The sequence below is a fragment of the Nyctereutes procyonoides genome, unplaced genomic scaffold (genome assembly GCF_905146905.1).
Source record: "Nyctereutes procyonoides isolate TBG_1078 unplaced genomic scaffold, NYPRO_anot_genome, whole genome shotgun sequence".
Taxonomy (NCBI): Eukaryota; Metazoa; Chordata; class Mammalia; order Carnivora; family Canidae; genus Nyctereutes; species Nyctereutes procyonoides.
The window spans coordinates 54,271,095-54,288,457 of record NW_026575135.1 but is presented as its reverse complement, the minus strand read 5'-3'; the positions used below and the strand labels follow the sequence as shown (position 1 = coordinate 54,288,457).

The 17,363-nt window shown below is 35.7% G+C and overlaps 1 protein-coding gene across 5 annotated transcripts in view; it reads right to left on the bottom strand.

The window, feature by feature from the left end:
- The window catches only part of FNIP1 (folliculin interacting protein 1), a 156,743-nt gene that overhangs the window by 65,120 nt on the left and 74,260 nt on the right, over positions 1-17,363 (bottom strand). For 3 of the 5 annotated variants that reach the window (XM_055301423.1, XM_055301424.1, XM_055301425.1), the window contains exons 3-4: positions 3,327-3,461; positions 276-376 (exon numbers count right to left, since the gene is read on the bottom strand). The exons of the other annotated variants lie outside the window; for them this stretch is intronic. In XM_055301423.1, coding sequence (XP_055157398.1) covers positions 276-376; positions 3,327-3,461 — 236 coding nt within the window. The remainder of the gene's footprint in view (positions 1-275; positions 377-3,326; positions 3,462-17,363) is intronic. 5 annotated transcript variants of the gene reach the window in all.

Below are 17,363 nucleotides of genomic sequence, written 5' to 3'. Positions count from 1 at the left end.
GTGTTGGGAGATTGAGCTCCGTGTCAGGCTTCATGCTATGGTATGGAGTCTGCTGAAGATTCTCTCTCTCCCTCTCTCGATGCCCCTCTCCCCCACAAAAAGACATAAATCACAGAGATTTCACTCCATAGTTACAACAGTCATGAAGCAGCATGAACCCCATAAAACACTGTAAGTCTGACATGTTCAATCTATGTGAAGACTACAGGGAATTCTCTCATCTTCAAAAATTACATGTTCTAAAATGGATTATGAAAAATCAGAAAAGCCCTCACCGGATCTGATGAATTTTTAAGGTGGACCCTTTGTAGCTCATTGCTACAGAGCCAAACATCATCTCTCCAAGCATATTGGCATCAGAAGAGCACCGAGAACCCTAAAAAATAATTGTAACATTAATAGAACTGCAGAATTTACAACCTATTTCAAATCCTGAGTTCTACTGAAAATTCCTTTGCTGTAGTTATTCTTTATAATTCTATATACTCTTTTAAAAAGTGATTCTACATCGTATACAATGTTCTATAGCTTGAGTTTCTTCATTGCACAATGTGTTACAGACTTAACCATATCGTTATACAAAGACTCCTTTTGAAGAGCTGCATAGTATTCTACAGTATGAAAATTAGTTTCCTTTACTAATGGACATTTAGGTTACTTCCAGGTTTTTGCTACTATAATAATGCTTAATGCCTAAATGAACACTGTTAACTACATCTCGTGCATATGCAATGTTTTTCCAGGACAGAAAATAAGAAATTCAATTCAGTGAACATGCAGTACAGCTTTTACCGCTTCTACTGTGCAAAAGAGCTATCTACAAACACGGTAATTTATTTTGCTATTTTTTTATAAGGACTTATTTAAAACATTAGAATGTCTTGTTCTCAAAGAAATCCAATTAGAAGTTATTCCTTTCCATTCCTCTTTGTCATCATTTAGGAGTCAGAAAAAAGGGTGAAATTGTACTCATACATTTACTTACTAATTAGATACTGTGGTAAATAACACTAATTACCCACAAAATATCTTATTCCTTATTTTTTGAAGTCTCATATGTTTCAGGGCAACAATGTGCCTAACAACAACAAAAAAGTGGATTTCATAGCCTCCCTTGTAGACGAACTGACAGTTGGTTTCTACATCCAAAGGGTTAAACTAATGGTTGGAGTAGCAGCTTTCAGAATTCATGCGTTTATATGCATTCAACAAAAGCCCAGTCAATGAGATTACAGATTAACTCTGGCTAAGTAGAAAGATAAGGATGCCTTGGGTTCTAAAGCCATCTCGAGGCCCATGTCTCATACTCAGAGGGCCTTTCAGGCTTCTTGTCACAAGAACAAAATAATCCCTAGGAATAGCGATTCCTAATTTACACAGTTATACAAGTGATGAGGAATAGGACCTAAACTATAGAAGTCAGTAATTGAGTTTTATTCGCAAATTTCACTAAGCCATTCCATCATAAAAAAAAAAAATTCGTAAGAGTTTAAAAAAATACTTTAAAAAAGACTGTTCTGGTGATAACAATAAAGTGATGAAGACCTCCATTTTACATGGGAGGCCAGGGAACACATCTGCATACTATTTTTATTTTTATGGGATTTTTCCACTCTTCTGCTTATTTATTGCCCATATGGGCTAGAAAAAATCTACATTTACCTTTGCTATCTCTCTTAACCATCTTCAAATAGCAATCTATTTCATTATACAGAACTATTTTGTATTAGTTTTTATATATACTCATTTACATATTATTTTTTCTTTCTTAAAGTGCCATGTAGTCTTTATTTTGTTTTAATAAAGACACAAAGCTAGTGTTTAAGAAAAAAATCACTTTTTATATACCTAGTTACTGAAAGAACTCATCCATGTATCTGGTTAAGACAAAATTTTTATTTCAAAACACAAAGGTTTGGGTTCTAAGAACATTTTAGAAACAGTGCCAAATAATTTTTTTAGCGATCAAGTGTGAAGGTTTGTTGTTTTTTTAAAAAGATCAATGCCTATCTTCAAAATTATTATGAATTTAAGTATCACAGAATTTATAGATTTTACTACCAAAACTAGAAACAAGCTCTCAGGAAGCAAAATACAGTAAAAATAAATTGGTATTTGAATTATATAAAACCATATAGTTTGCCAGTAAAGATTCTCCTTGCCTGCTCTAATACATATGAAATAATTATCATGAGTGTCACTGGCATGTTATATATTTTAATGTGATATAATCTGTAATAAAAGTTCTCATTTAAAAAGTGCTATTATTACCTTTATGCCTTATAAGGTCCTTATATAAAAGGCCAATTTTTAAAAGTTACTTATTGCTGGAAGCTATTAATCTGTAATAATCTGTATAAATCAAAGATAATGTTCTAGCTATCCGAAATCACATTTTATCAAGTGTAGTGAACTATATGCTATAATAATTCAATGTCTCTTGCTTAAAAAAAAGCGTATTTCCAGGACCATATTGAAATACAAGTTTACACAATTCATCAAATCAGCAAACATCCAAACTGGTATAAATACGATGAAGTCACATAGCATAACACTATTAGGAATTTACTAAAGTATCATGCTTAAGCTGGAGGAGAAACGGGGAAGACAGGAGAAAAGTCTAGTAGTATCTAGATTTTGAAAAACTTTGGAGATCTTTCACATACACTGTCACATTGACATGATAGAAGGGTCTCTTCCCATCCAAACATAATTACCTAATTACAAATAATTTAAAGGCCCAGAATTCTATATTGGTATTGCTAAATATAAAATACTTGTGATTCATTCATGCAAGCTGGATGAGACAAATAAATTCATATAGATGACATATACTTGGTCTGAAAACAATCTTACATAAAATATAACAAGTTTATACAGAAGTTCCCATTAAGTACTAATTTGTTTAATTTTGTATTTTAAAAGAAGGGTCACATTACTTCTGAAAAATATAAATAAATGCCCATTTCTGCATGTGTATACTTCCAATCATACTTTAATTTCACACTACAACCAAATTGTATTATTTTATGTTTATATTCATATTTCAATAATTTAAAATTGTCTAAAATTAATTATTCTGGTAGCCCAAAAAATCTGAATTGGGAAAGGGAGAAATTTCTCATTGCTATCTATGCTATAGTTCTCTGAACTTCTCCTAGGATTTATCAAATGTATCAACTTACTTGTTTAACTACCTGCCTCCCCAGGAGGATAAAGACTAGCTCCTGTTGTATCCTCAGTCTCTAGGATAGTACACAACACACTGTAGGTACTCAAAGATATTTGTGAATGAATGAATAAATAAATGACATCAATGATCTTACTTGGTACTTAGGACACTGGTCTTTTACATCAGAAGATGAAGTCATAGAACTATCCAATGAGGAAGAACTGTCTCCTCCAGGTTTCAGTTGGCAGCATTTCCCAAAGACTTTTACTTGAGCATCACTACAGAGTTTCTGAAATAGAGATATTATGCCCATTCATATTTTAATACACTTTTCATCATATGTAAGTTTAATTATAGTACTAAAAACTTTTGAAAAAGCCAAGTATGAAATAACTCAAAATAGAGTGATTTGATAGACTGAGTGCATTTTACTGCATTTTCTCCAGAACTGTTTTCTATTCTTGTGGGATGTTATATTGTCCTCTTCTCACCAACATTATCAAGTCATGGTTTTTCTAGATTATTATGGCGTACAATATTCATTACTAGTGACTTAATATACTGTAGCAGTTTTAGAATTATTTGGTCTCAAACCACATTCAGGTCTTTGTGTGAATTATACCAATATTTTTCCAAATAAGAAATTAAAACTGAGAAACTTTATTAATTCATTTAAATATAATAATACACTCATTACAAGTTAACATTAAGTAACACATTTTTATGAAAAAAAACTTCTATGGAGAGATGTAGGGATGGGAGAAGAAATGCAAATGAAGCTTTCATATCTTACTAAATGTGTGTGGGGTGTCTTAACATATATGAACATATGTTTATTGTTTTGAGATAAGAATGTATTAATGTATTGAACAGTTAAATTTTTAGTAATAGCTGAGTTTAGGGCCAGAAGGTTGTACAAAAGTGTAGTATGAAAGAATCATGTATTTCTATTCCTTTTTCTTTAAAGTCTTGCTTTCCTCTTATTCCCCAAAAGGTTCTAAAGCTTCCACTGCTCACAATTATTAAAGATGCAATCCACCAAAGACTCTGATAATCCTAAAAGTATTCCGGTGCTTTATCACAGTTATGAGTATATACACTCTTCCACATAAAAAGAACTCAGGTAGGTTTTCAGTAGTAGTAATCTGACTAAAATCACAATTTTTGAAGACCAATTAATTTTATACTTGCCACCATCACCAATGGCATTGTAAAAGAGAACACACGAGAATTCCAAAATTATCTCTAACCAAAAATGGAAAGAGACAGCGTGATAAACTAAAAAAAAGGACTTTACAACTAAATAGACACGAATTTAAATCCTGGCTCCTAGGAATTTACCTGACCTCTCTAAGCTTATGTATTTAATGGAGACAAAAACCCTACCTAATGAGTATAGAGTATTTGTGACACTTAAAGGACATGTATGTGTGTGTGTATTCTCATTACATACTTACATATAAATAAATAAAGTGCCCTACACAGTGTCTAGAACTAGCATATGCTTACTGAATGGCTACTGAAATAACATCAATGCCTACTTTGGAGTCAGGAATCTTACGAGATATTTCCATTTATATTAACTCATTTAGAGATTTATTAAAAAATATTTATATTCTGGGGATCCCTGGGTGGCGCAGCGGTTTGGCGCCTGCCTTTGGCCCAGGGCAGGGCGTGATCCTGGAGACCCGGGATCGAATCCCACATCGGGCTTCCGGAGCATGGAGCCTGCTTCTCCCTCTGCCTGTGTCTCTGCCTCTCTCTCTCTCTCTCTGTGACTATCATAAATAAATAAATTAAAAAAAGAGAGATTCTTTGAATCTCTTAAAAAAATATTTATATTCTTAGTACTGATATTGTGGCCACAACTTAATAAATTTCCACTTAATGATCACCATCAAAATGATAGGCCTTTAAGCAGATTTTCTATAAAACTCAGGATAGTAGACATTATAACCCAGTTTAACTGATAAGAAACCTGAAGCCTAGAGAGGTTAAGTAACTTCACCAAGGTTATAAGAACTAGTAGGTTCTATAATATACTAAAAGGCAAAACCTAGCTGGGTTTACATAAAAGACACTCAGTATCACTAATAATTAGGGAAATGGAAACTAAAACCACAATGAGATATCACTTCATGCCTATTAGAATGGTCATCATCAATAAATCAAGAGATAACAAATACTGGCATGGGTGTGGAGAAAAGGGATACTTTGTGCACTATTGTAAATTGGTACAGCACTATGAAAAATGGCATGGAAGATCCTCCAAAAATTAAAACTTGAACTACATTACAATCCAGTAATTCCACATCTGGGAATACACATTCAGAGGAAATAAAAACACTCATTCAAAAATACATCTGCATCCCCATGTTCATGGCATTATTTACAATAGTCAAGACATAGAAAGAACCTAAGTTCTTATCTTAACATATAAATGGATAAAACAGTTGTGATATATATATACATAGTATTATTCAGCTGTAAAAAAATGAGGAAATCCTACCATTTGTAACAGGATGGACAGACCCTGAAGGCATTATGCTAATCAAAACCTCAGACAGAGAGAAACAAATATTGTTCAGACTTGTGGTTAGCAGAAGTGGAGAGCAGGGGGAGGGGAATTGGAGAAAGATGGTCAAAGGGTACAAATATGGGCAGTCCAGGTGGCTCAGCGGTTTAGCGCCGCCTTCAGTCCAGGGCGTGATCCTGGAGACCCAGGATCTAGTCCCACGGCAGGCTCCCTGCATGGAGCCTGCTTCTCCTTCTGCCTGTGTCTCTGCCTCTCTCTCTCTCTGTGTGTATCTCTCACGAGTAAATAAATAAAATCTTTAAAAAAAAAAAAAGAGTACAAATATCCAGTAATAAGATAAATAAGTACTAGGGGCATAGTAACGTACAACACAATAACTATAGATAACAATGTCATATGATATCATAGGAAAGTTGTTAAAGAGAGTAAATTCTAACAGTTTTCATCATAAATAATTTTTTTCTTTTCTTTTTATTCTATTTATATGAGAAGATAAATGGTAGCTGAACCTATGGTGAAAATAACTTCACAGTATATGTAAATAAAACCAGAAGGCTGTGCATTTAAAACCTATGGAGTGATATCAATTATTTCTCCATAAAACTGGGGGAAAAACCCAAACTCAGTGGGCCTGAATTATCCCCTATTGCAGACCACCATTTTGTAAGTTAACAAAAGCGTAGTACTATGTATATCAGTAACTAAGAAACAGAGTTGAATGAAATAGTCCTTTTCCTCATGGAACTAACAATCTAATGGGAAGAAGAGACATTCAACAAATAATTAGACAAATATGTATAATGAAATATACATTTCAAATATGTCCAATTATGCTAGCAACAGCTAACTCATATAGCACTTACTATTTACTCAGGTACTATTCCATTTTACATATAGTTACTCCTTTACTTCTCACAATTCAACGAAGTATTATTATTATCCTCATATTAAAAAAATGAAGAGGTTAAGGATCGATGATGTTTAATTGAACCACTCAAGAGAGAACCTAGTCTAGGGATACCAAGGAAGTGACATCTAAGCTGGGACTACAAAAAAAAAAAAAAAAAAAGAAAGAAAGAAAAAGAAAAAAAGAAAGAAAAGAAAAAAGAAAAGGAGTTAAGGTGAAAAGAAAAGTGGGAGGGCTAGAAAGATATTCCAGGCTGAGGGAATTCTGTATATCCATCTCTGAACCATGAAGCAATTTGCTATAGGAAGGAAAGGGACAAACATATATCAGTTTCAGGACTAAAGCATAAACATGTCCATAAAAGTGTACATGAAAGTTCTTACTACACATACGCACACACACCCTTCTTCTCTCCCACCAACTCCCCAGCTGTCCAGTGTCTTTTCTCTCTCCCATTCTGAAGTCATGGCTTTTCTGAATCCAAACAGCAACAACTTCAGTGAAATATGGTCTTATGAGGGGACAGGGCACAATCAGTAACTTTCAGGCCTTCTATGAGCACCACTGCAGAACAAAAAGGATTCTGTTTTCCTTATCTTACTTTCATTCCTAAAGGAATGATGCCATACTTAACCCACAAAAACAACACACTCTAATAATGCATAAAAATAAGCTATAAATATCACTGAAAAAAACCTGGCTTTCTATAAATGGATTATAATTTTTATTAACTTTTTTTACACATAATCACAATTTGCAAGTTTTGTTCTAAAATTTTCTTTTTTCTGAACCAAATGGAAGTTGACTACCTGATGTACTATGAACTCCTAAAATATCAATACCTGAAATGTGTAGTTCCTACAAACAAGGACATTCTCAACACAACCACAACACAGCCACTTTTCATGTGACATATGATCTCAATGCCCATTAATGATAATATTCTCGATACTAGTGATCAGTATCTAGTGATCACTGTAAACAAACTCTTCTTTGTCATTACTAATATTTTGGTTAGGGAGAGGATTGTGAAATTCATATGCTGTTTATATGCCTTATATATACTTTTTCTCATCAAAATTTTAATTTGTTTATATCAGTATAAACTCATGGTTGCCTATTTCATTCAACAGGTTATAATCTGCTATCATTATTTGTTTTTATGCTAGAGTTTTCTCTATTAAGCCAGTGACAGCCCCTTCAAGCTGGCTTTTGTGTTCCTTTGACAATTCCCTTTTCTAAGATTCAAAAAAACATACCTCTCATTATCCTTTCTATATATTTATTTAATCAAGTCCCTCATATGAAACTAGTTCTTCATATTCACTCCCTCATGTGCTTGGACATTTTCCTCTGGCTTAGACAGCCAAGATGGATATCTTCCCTATCCAATCCTGTATCAAGTAGCACCTTATGGAGATGCCCTCTTCAACTTACTTGAGCTCAATACTCTGCTCTGGGCCACCATGCCTCCAACAACTGACATTAGTGTTCAGCCCTACCAAATGGTTTTAGGACTAAATTTTCTGAAAGGGGAAACGGATGGGAGGAGGGAAGATATGGGGGTACATAACTGTTATTTCATGTTCCTATGTTATTTCATGATTCCATATCACAACTGAAATTCAAATAAATAACCAGCACTTATACAGTACGGACCACAGGACTGTCCACATGAGGGAGGGACACTGTGGGCTCAAAGAGGTATAAGAAAAAAAGACCTTTAGGTGTGGCACCCCAAGCACAGGGAGCCCGCACAGGAAGACAAGTCTCCATAATATTTGGCTTTTAAAAACCAGTGACCTAATCTCACAGATTATTATAGTCAGTGGAACCTCACACCTAGAACTTCAAAATTCAGCAGGCTCAGCTCTGGGAGAGTGAAGGGCAGAGGAAACCGAGCCTTTGCTCTTAAAGAAACAGCACCACACACATGGAGATACAGCAGTCTAAAAAATGCCTAGGGTAGATGGGAGGGAGAGTTGCTTACTAATCTCAGAGCATGTGTGGGAGGGGCAAGGATTCCCTGGAAGACTTCTCCAGGAACAAAGGAGCTGGCAGGCGCCATTCCTGCACCACTGCCCCCCTTCACCCCCCAGCTTAGACATGCAGACACCTGGGAGAAATAGCCCAGGGCCAACAAACTGCAACTCATAAGACAGCACCCCACCTCTGTGTTCTCCTCCGTACATGCCCCCCTCCAACCAGACCTGGTTTCAGATCCACACACACACACCACAGACCTATCCAAACCTGGCTACTACCAGGAAACCTGCCCCTGCTTTCTCCTGCAGACCTGTCTCCTCCAATATGCCCTTGGCCAGAGCACATCCAAAGTGGTGCACAAACCTGGCAATATGCAAGCAGCCTTAATAGAAGCCAGGATCACTTCGAAGTGACTCCTACAAAGAGAGAGGTTAAGACAACCATACACATCAGTTCAACTGAGGTACCAGCAGTGGGCAGAGGGCAGACATCTGGTCTGACTGCAGGCCCCATCCACCGACGATAGCTTCTGATGATGACAGAGGCAAAGCACCCAGCACCCTTGCAGTTCCACGCTACCACATCTCCAGAAAATGACTGGTCTGACTCATCACGCACATAGCAGCCCCAGGTTGGTCCACTAACACAGGAACCAAACTCTGCCAACAACAGGCAGAGAGTCATAGTACACAACTGGACTAAAGGCAAATGCGGTTCAGCCACAACAATGGAGTACATGCAATGCACATAGGAAACATCCCTGAAGCTCCGGGTTCTGGTGAACAAGGGATATTGCACTCCAGGATACTCCAGGACCTCTTCTTCATTAAGGCCACTACTTTCAAGAGCAGGAAACATAGCTGACTTTCCTAACACATAAAAACAGAGACAATGAAGAGACAGAGAAATATGCCAAATGAAGGAAGAGGGGAAAAAAAATCACAGCAAGGCACCTAAAATAATGGAGATAAGTAACATGCCTGAAAGAAAATTTCAAGTAATGGTCATAAAAATACTCACTGAACTTGAGAAAAGAATAGAGAACCTTAGTGACACTCTCGACAAAGAGACTAAAAACATAAAAAGAACCAATCAAAAATGAAGAAATCAATAACTGAAATTAAAAACAAACCAGATGGAAGAACAGAGTAAATGAAAAAAACAGATGGATGACCTGGAAGACAGAATAATGGAAAGCAATTAAGCTGAACAGGAGAGAGAAAAAAATAATTATAAATTAAACTGAGGGAACTCAGAAATACCATCAAGCATATTAACATTTACATTATAGGGATCCCAGAAGGAGAAGAAAGAGAAAAAGATATAGAAAACTTGAAGAAATAATAGCTGAAAAATCCCCAAATCTAGGGAAGGAAATGGAAATCCAGATCTAGGAGGCACAGAGAACCCCAACAAAATCAACTGAAGAAGGCTCACACCAAGGCACATGGCAATTAAAATGGCAAAAGGTAGTGACAAAGAGAAATTTTTTTAAAATTTATTTATGATAGTCACAGAGAGAGAGAGAGAGAAGGCAGAGACACTGGCAGAGGGAGAAGCAGGCTCCATGCACCGGGAGCCCGACATGGGATTCGATCCCGGGTCTCCAGGATCGCGCCCTGGGCCAAAGGCAGGCGTTAAACCGCTGCGCCACCCAGGGATCCCTCAAAGAGAAATTTTTAAAAGAAGAAAGAGAAAAGAAAAAGTTACATAAAAGGGAAACACAAAAGCCTATCAACCAATTCTTCAGCAGAAACTGAAGGTCAGAAGGAAATGGCATGATATATTCAAAGTGCTGAAAGAAAAAATCTACAACCAAGAATACTCTATCCACCAAGGCAATCGTTCTAAATAGAAGGAGAGATAAAAGTGTTTCCCAGACAAATAAAAGTTAAAGGAATTCATCACCATTAAAACAGCCCTATATCAAATGTTATACGAGACCTCCTGAGTGTAAAGAAAAGACCATAAGTAGGAATAAGAAAAGTAGGAAGCACAAAAGCAATATAAATATCTATAAAAATCAGTCAGGGGATTCACAAAATAAAAAGCTATAAACTGATGCCTTATATCTAAAAATGCAATGGGAGAGAAGTAAAGAATGGGTTCAAACTTAAGCTATCATCAACTGAATACGGACTGAATACTGCACAAGATGCTATAAAAAACCTAATGGCAACCATAAATCAAATATCAAATACCAGTAAAAGATACGTAAAAATTTTTAAAAAGGAATCCAAATATATCACTAAAGAAAGCCAGCAAACCATGAGAGAAAGAGCAAAAGAAAGGAACAGATAAAAACTACAAAACAACCATAAAACAAGAAAATGGCAATATGTACATATTCATAATTACTTTGAATGCAAATGGCTAACACTCCCATCAAAGAACAATGGGTGACAGAATGGATAAAAAAGCAAGATCCACCTATATATTGCCTACAAGAGACTCATTTCAGACCTAAAGACATGCAAAGTGAAAGTGATGGGATGGAAAAGCATTTCCCATCCCAGTATCCCCTGGTATAGCAATACTTAATATCAGACAAAATAGATGTTAAAGCAAACACTGTAACAAGAGACAAATACGAAATTGAATCAGTATTCAAAAATCTCCAAATAAACAAAAGTCCAGGGCCAGATGACTTCAAAGGAGAATTCCACCAAATATTTATAGAAGAGTTAATATCTATTCTTAAACTATTACAAAAAATAAGAGGAAGGAAAGTTTCCAGATTCATTCTATGAGGCCAGCATTACCCTGATACCAAAGCTACATAAAGACACCACTAAAAAGGAGAAAATACTGGCCAACATTCCTGATGAACATAGACGCAGAAATTCTCAATTAAATACTAGCAAACCAAATTCAACAATACAGTAAAAAGGTTATTCACAATCAACTGGTTTGCAAAGGTGGTTTAATATTCACAAATCAACCAACAGGACATATCACATTAGCAAGAGAAAGGATAAAAACCCTATGATGATTTCAAGAGACGCAGAAAAAGCATCTGACAAAGTACAATATCGATTAATGATAAAAACCCTCAACGAGGTAGATTTAAAGGAAACATAGCCCAACATAATAAAAGCTATATATGAAAAATCCACAACTAACAGCACGCTCAATGGTAAAAAACTAAGAGCTTTTTCCCTAAGAACAGGAATAAGACAAGGATGTCCACTCTCACCACTATTATTCAACACACTGGAAGTCCTAGCCACAGCAGACAACAAAAAGAAATGAACGGCATCCAAACTGGTAAAGAAGAAATAAAACTTTCAGTAACTGCAGGTGACATGATACTATATACATAGAAAACCCTAAAGACTCCGCAAAAAAAAAAAACTACTAGCACTGATAATCGAATTCAGTAAAGCTGCAGGACACAAAATCAATATACAGAAATTCACCTTATCTCTATACACTAATAAAGCAACCAAAAGAAACAATCCCATTTACAATTACACCAAAAAGGATAAAATACCTAAGAATAAACTTCACCAAGGAGGTAAAAGACCTGTGAAAACTATGACACAATGATTAAAGATATCGAAGAGGAAACAAACAACTGAAAAGATATTCTGTGCTCACGGATTATAAGAACAAATATTGTTTTTTTTTAAGAACAAATATTGTTAAAAGATCCATACTACCCAAAGCAATCTACAGATTTAACACAATCCCTATCAAAATATCAATAGTATTTTTCACAGAACTAGAACAATCCTAAAATTTGTATGGAACCCCAAAGACCCCAAATTTCCAAAGCAATCTTGAAAAAGAAACACAAAACTGAAGGTATCACAATCTCAGATTTTGAAGGTATCACAATCTCAGATTTTAACATTCACTCCAAAACTTTAATATTCAAAACAGTATGGTACTGGCACAAAAACAGACACATAGATCAATGGAACAGAACAGAGAGGCCAGAAATAAGCTCACAATGATACAGTTGTTTAATCTTCAACAAAGGATGCAAAAATAAACAATGGGAAAAGTCTGTTCAACAAATAGTGTTGGGAAAATTGGACAGCTATAGGCAAAAGAATAAAACTAGACCACCTCCTTATACAATACACAAAAATAAACTCAAAATGGATTAAAGATACCAATATAAGACTTGAAATCATAAAAATCCTAGAAGAGAGTTTAGGCAGTAATCTGACATGAGCCGTAGCAACATTTTTCTAGATATGTCTCCTAAGGCAAAGGGATAAAAAAAAAGCAAAAATAAACTACTGTGATTATATCAAACTAAAAATCTGAACAGCAAAGGAAACAGTTAAAATTTAAAACCAGCCTATTGAATGGGAGAAGATACTTGCCAATGACGCATCTGACAAAGGGCTAGTATTCAAAATATACAAAGAACATATACAGCTCAACACACACACACAAAAAAAAAGCCCAAATAATTCAGTTAAAAATCAGCAGAATACATGAAAAGACAGTTCTCCAGAGAAGAGATACAGATGGCTAAAAGACATGAAAAGATGTTCCACGTTGCTAATCATCAGGGAAATGCAAATTAAAAGCATATTGAGATATCTTTCACACATGTCGAAATGGCTAAAATCAAAAACACAAGAAACAACTGTTGGCAAAGATGTCAAGAAAGGGAACCTTGTGCACTGTTGGTGGGAATGTCAACTAGTACATCCATGGTGGAAAAGAGTATGGAGGTTCCCCAAAAAATTAAAAATAGAATTATCATATGATCCAGTAACTCCACCACCACCATTTTTTATTAAAAAAATACAAAATAGTAACTCAAAAAGATGTATGTACCCCTATGTTTACTGCAGCATTATTTATAATAGCCAAATTATGGAAGCAGCCCAGTATCCAATGGACAACTGATAGGTGAATTGATAAAGATGTGAGGAGAATACACACACACACCCCTAATGCAATATTACTGAGCCATAAAAAACGAAATCTTGCAACACTGGTGCTACAGAGTATAATGCTAAGTGAAATAAGTCAGAGACAAATACCATATGATTTCACTCATATGTGGAACTTAAGAAAAAACAAATGAGTAAAGAAAAAAAAAGAAGAGACAAATCAAAAAGCAGACTCTAAACTATAGAGCACACTATCACCAGAAGGGAGGTCAGGGGAATGGGTGAAATAAATGAAGGGGATTAAAAATATATTTATCATGATGAGGACTGAGTAATGTAGAGAATTGCTGAATAACTATTTTGTACACTTGAAACTAATACGACACCATATGTTAACTATACTGAAAGACTCTCTGGGGATGAGGACCCAAAATCGTATTTTTAACAAGTGCCCCAGGCCAATGTCACACATACAAGATTCACTGGATGGAACCATCAATAGGATTTCTTCCAAGTCTAAAATTCTGTTCATTCTCATGATGTGAATTTTAGTTAGCTCTATTCTTCTGTGAAAACCACAAAATAAGAAAGGCGATGATATTGCCTAAGAACCTACAATTTGCCTGATGCTGTTTGGGGTCTTACACACACTGCCTTATTTTCCTGCAAAATAATCCTTTGAGGTAGGTATTATTATTCTTACCACAGTATGCATAGATTCCAAGCTGGAACCCTGTACAAACTTCCATCTATAGGATGAATAAGTTCTGAGGATGTAATGCACAGCATGGTGACTATAGTTAACAGCATCAAAGTTGCCAAGAGAGTAGATTTTAAATGTTCTCATAATAGGGGTGCCTGGTGGCTTAGCTGGCTAAGCACTGAACTCTTGATTTGGGCTCAAGTCATTACCTAAGAGTTGTGGGATCAAGCCTTGGATCGGGCTCCTTGCTCAGTGGGCAGTCTGCTAGAGATTCTTTTCCTCTCCCTCTGCCTCTTCCCACCCCTGGCTCTCTGAGTATCTCTCTCTCTCTCTCTAAAAACAAATAAATAAATCTTTAAAAATAAATAAATAGGGATCCCTGGGTGGCGCAGTGGTTTGGCGCCTGCCTTTGGCCCAGGGCGTGATCCTGGAGACCCGGGATCGAATCCCACGTCAGGCTCCCGGTGCATGGAGCCTGCTTCTCCCTCTGCCTGTGTCTCTGCCTCTCTCTCTCTCACTGTGTGCCTATCATAAATAAATAAAAATTTTAAAAAAATATTTAAAAATAAATAAATAAAATAAAAATTCTCATCAAAAACACACAGAAAAATTATGACTTTGTGACTTGATAGATGTGATCACTAACTATATTGTGGTAATCCCTTTTCCATATATACATAGATAAAATAACTATATTGTGTACCTTAAATTTACACAATGTTATATGTCTACTGTACTTCAATAAAGCTGGGGGAAAAAAGTTGCTACTATTGTGCAATACTTTATCTTCATACAAGAAATTACTATTTTAGGAACTGTTTCTTCATCCTGATTGAATCACTGAGTTTTACCTACTATGAACATTAATTACCTGATGCTATGATGATAATATAAAAACAATTAAGGGGAGCCTGGGTGGCTCAGTCAGTTAAGCATCTGACTCTTGGTTTCAGCTTAGGTTGTAATCTTTCAGAGTGTGAGACCAAGCCCCACTCAGTGGTGAGTCTCTCTTCCTCTCCCTCTGCACTTCCCCCCACCAGCACTCTCTTGCTCTCTCTCTCTCTCTCTCTAAAATAAAAAAACAAATCTTTAAAAAAAAAACAAAAAAAACAGGAAAAAACCTCCAAAATTAATAAACTTCATCATAAGGACTCTTCAACTTATTTTTCTTACCTATTTAAAATTTACTCTTGTATTTTAGAGATTTTGTAAGGCAATTTAAATCCTTTACGTGTAGTAGGGAGTCAATCAGATATAGATAGAACAAACAAAAAACACAAAAATATATATAATTTTGGTAGTCACTGCCAGATTAACCCCCATGGAGACTACCATTTCACTCACTTTAACAGCAAAGTATTATCATTAAACATTTGAGTTTTTTCCGATCTAAAAGGAAAATCTCAGTATAGTTTTAATTTTCATTCCCTTTATTAGGAATGAGAACATGAATCCTATTAAATGTATAATGGCCTTCTTAATGTGAATGTGAGTGTTCTCATCCTTCACCCAATTTCCTAACTGGTTCTCCTAACTTGACTCCTAAGAACACTTTATGGTGGTGGTGTTTGTTTCTTTATTTTGTTTTGTTTTGTTTACCACAAGAGTTTATTAGGGGTTTCTTTGTTTGGTTTGGTTGTCAAATTTAAAAGTCTTTTACTTTATGGCTCCTAGATTTTAAATCATAGCTAGAAACGTCTTCTCCACAAATATATATAGGAATTCATGTTTCTTGGGTAATGTTGTAGCTTTACTTTCTACATTATTATGACAAATATACTTGATATATAAATCCAGATTTATCTTTAAATAGTTGTGTCAGTACCATTTTATTAATCTTTTTTTTTATTTTTTATTTATTTATGATAGTCAGAGAGAGAGAGAGAGAGAGAGAGAGAGAGAGAGAGGCAGAGACACAGGCAGAGGGAGAAGCAGGCTCCATGCACCGGGAGCCCGATGTGGGATTCGATCCCGGGTCTCCAGGATCGCGCCCTGGGCCAAAGGCAGGCGCCAAACCGCTGCGCCACCCAGGGATCCCGTCATTTTATTAATCTTTATTGATTTAAGATGATGTCTTTAGCATACACTAAATTCCTGTGTGTACATGGATCTATTTCTGATTCCTTATTTTACTCTGTTAATCATTTTTATCTATTTATGTGTCAATAACACAGTTTTAACTACTGAAACTTTACAGTATTTTAGCAACTCTGGTAGGACCTCATTGTCCTCTTTCAGTTTTCCAACCAGTGATTGCTCATTTTTTTCCATGTGAACTTCAAGTTCGGCTATCTACTTCCACACACTGTTTTTAAACCAAAAACAAGGGATCCCTGGGTGGCGCAGCGGTTTGGCGCCTGCCTTTGGCCCAGGGCACGATCCTGGAGATCCGGGATCGAGTCCCGCGTCGGGCTCCCGGTGCATGGAGCCTGCTTCTCCCTCTGTCTGTGTCTCTGCCTTTCTCTCTCTCTCTCTCTGTGACTATCATAAATAAATTAAAAAAAAAATTTAAACCAAAAACAATATAATAAGAGTGTCATTTTTTATTGGGATTGCATTATTCTACAAAGCAACTTAGAATGAACAACTTTAGGACAGTATTATCCAAGAAAATATTTTGACTCTCCTTTTGCTCGATTAAGATATTATGTGCTTTTGGGGGAAAAAAAGATTTCATGTACTTTTGGCGACTTTTAAAGTTCTGGAAACATAGTTCTTTTAAACATTATAGGGATCCCTGGGTGGCGCAGCAGTTTGGCGCCTGCCTTTGGCCCAGGGCGCGATCCTGAAGAACCGGGATCGAATCCCACGTCGGGCTCCCGGTGCATGGAGCCTGCTTCTCCCTCTGCCTGTGTCTCTGCCTCTCTCTTTCTCTCTCTCTGTGTGTGACTATCATAAAAAAATTTAAAAAAAAAATTAAACATTATATATAAGCACTTTTTCAAATTGCTATTTTAAATAAAGTCTTAGCTTTCTTCATATCGTCTAGTTGAAAGCTTTAAGTATATATTGAGCTTACTGATTTCCATATATTAACTTTTATGCAGTTCCAATTACCTGAAATCCAACGTTCCAAATTGGATATCATAATTAATATTCAACTATTAGCATTTGTTCAATGTTTCATAGTGTATAAAACTCACATACTATACTTTGTATTCACCTTTCCAAAGTTATTTGAATTTACTGATGTTCAAATT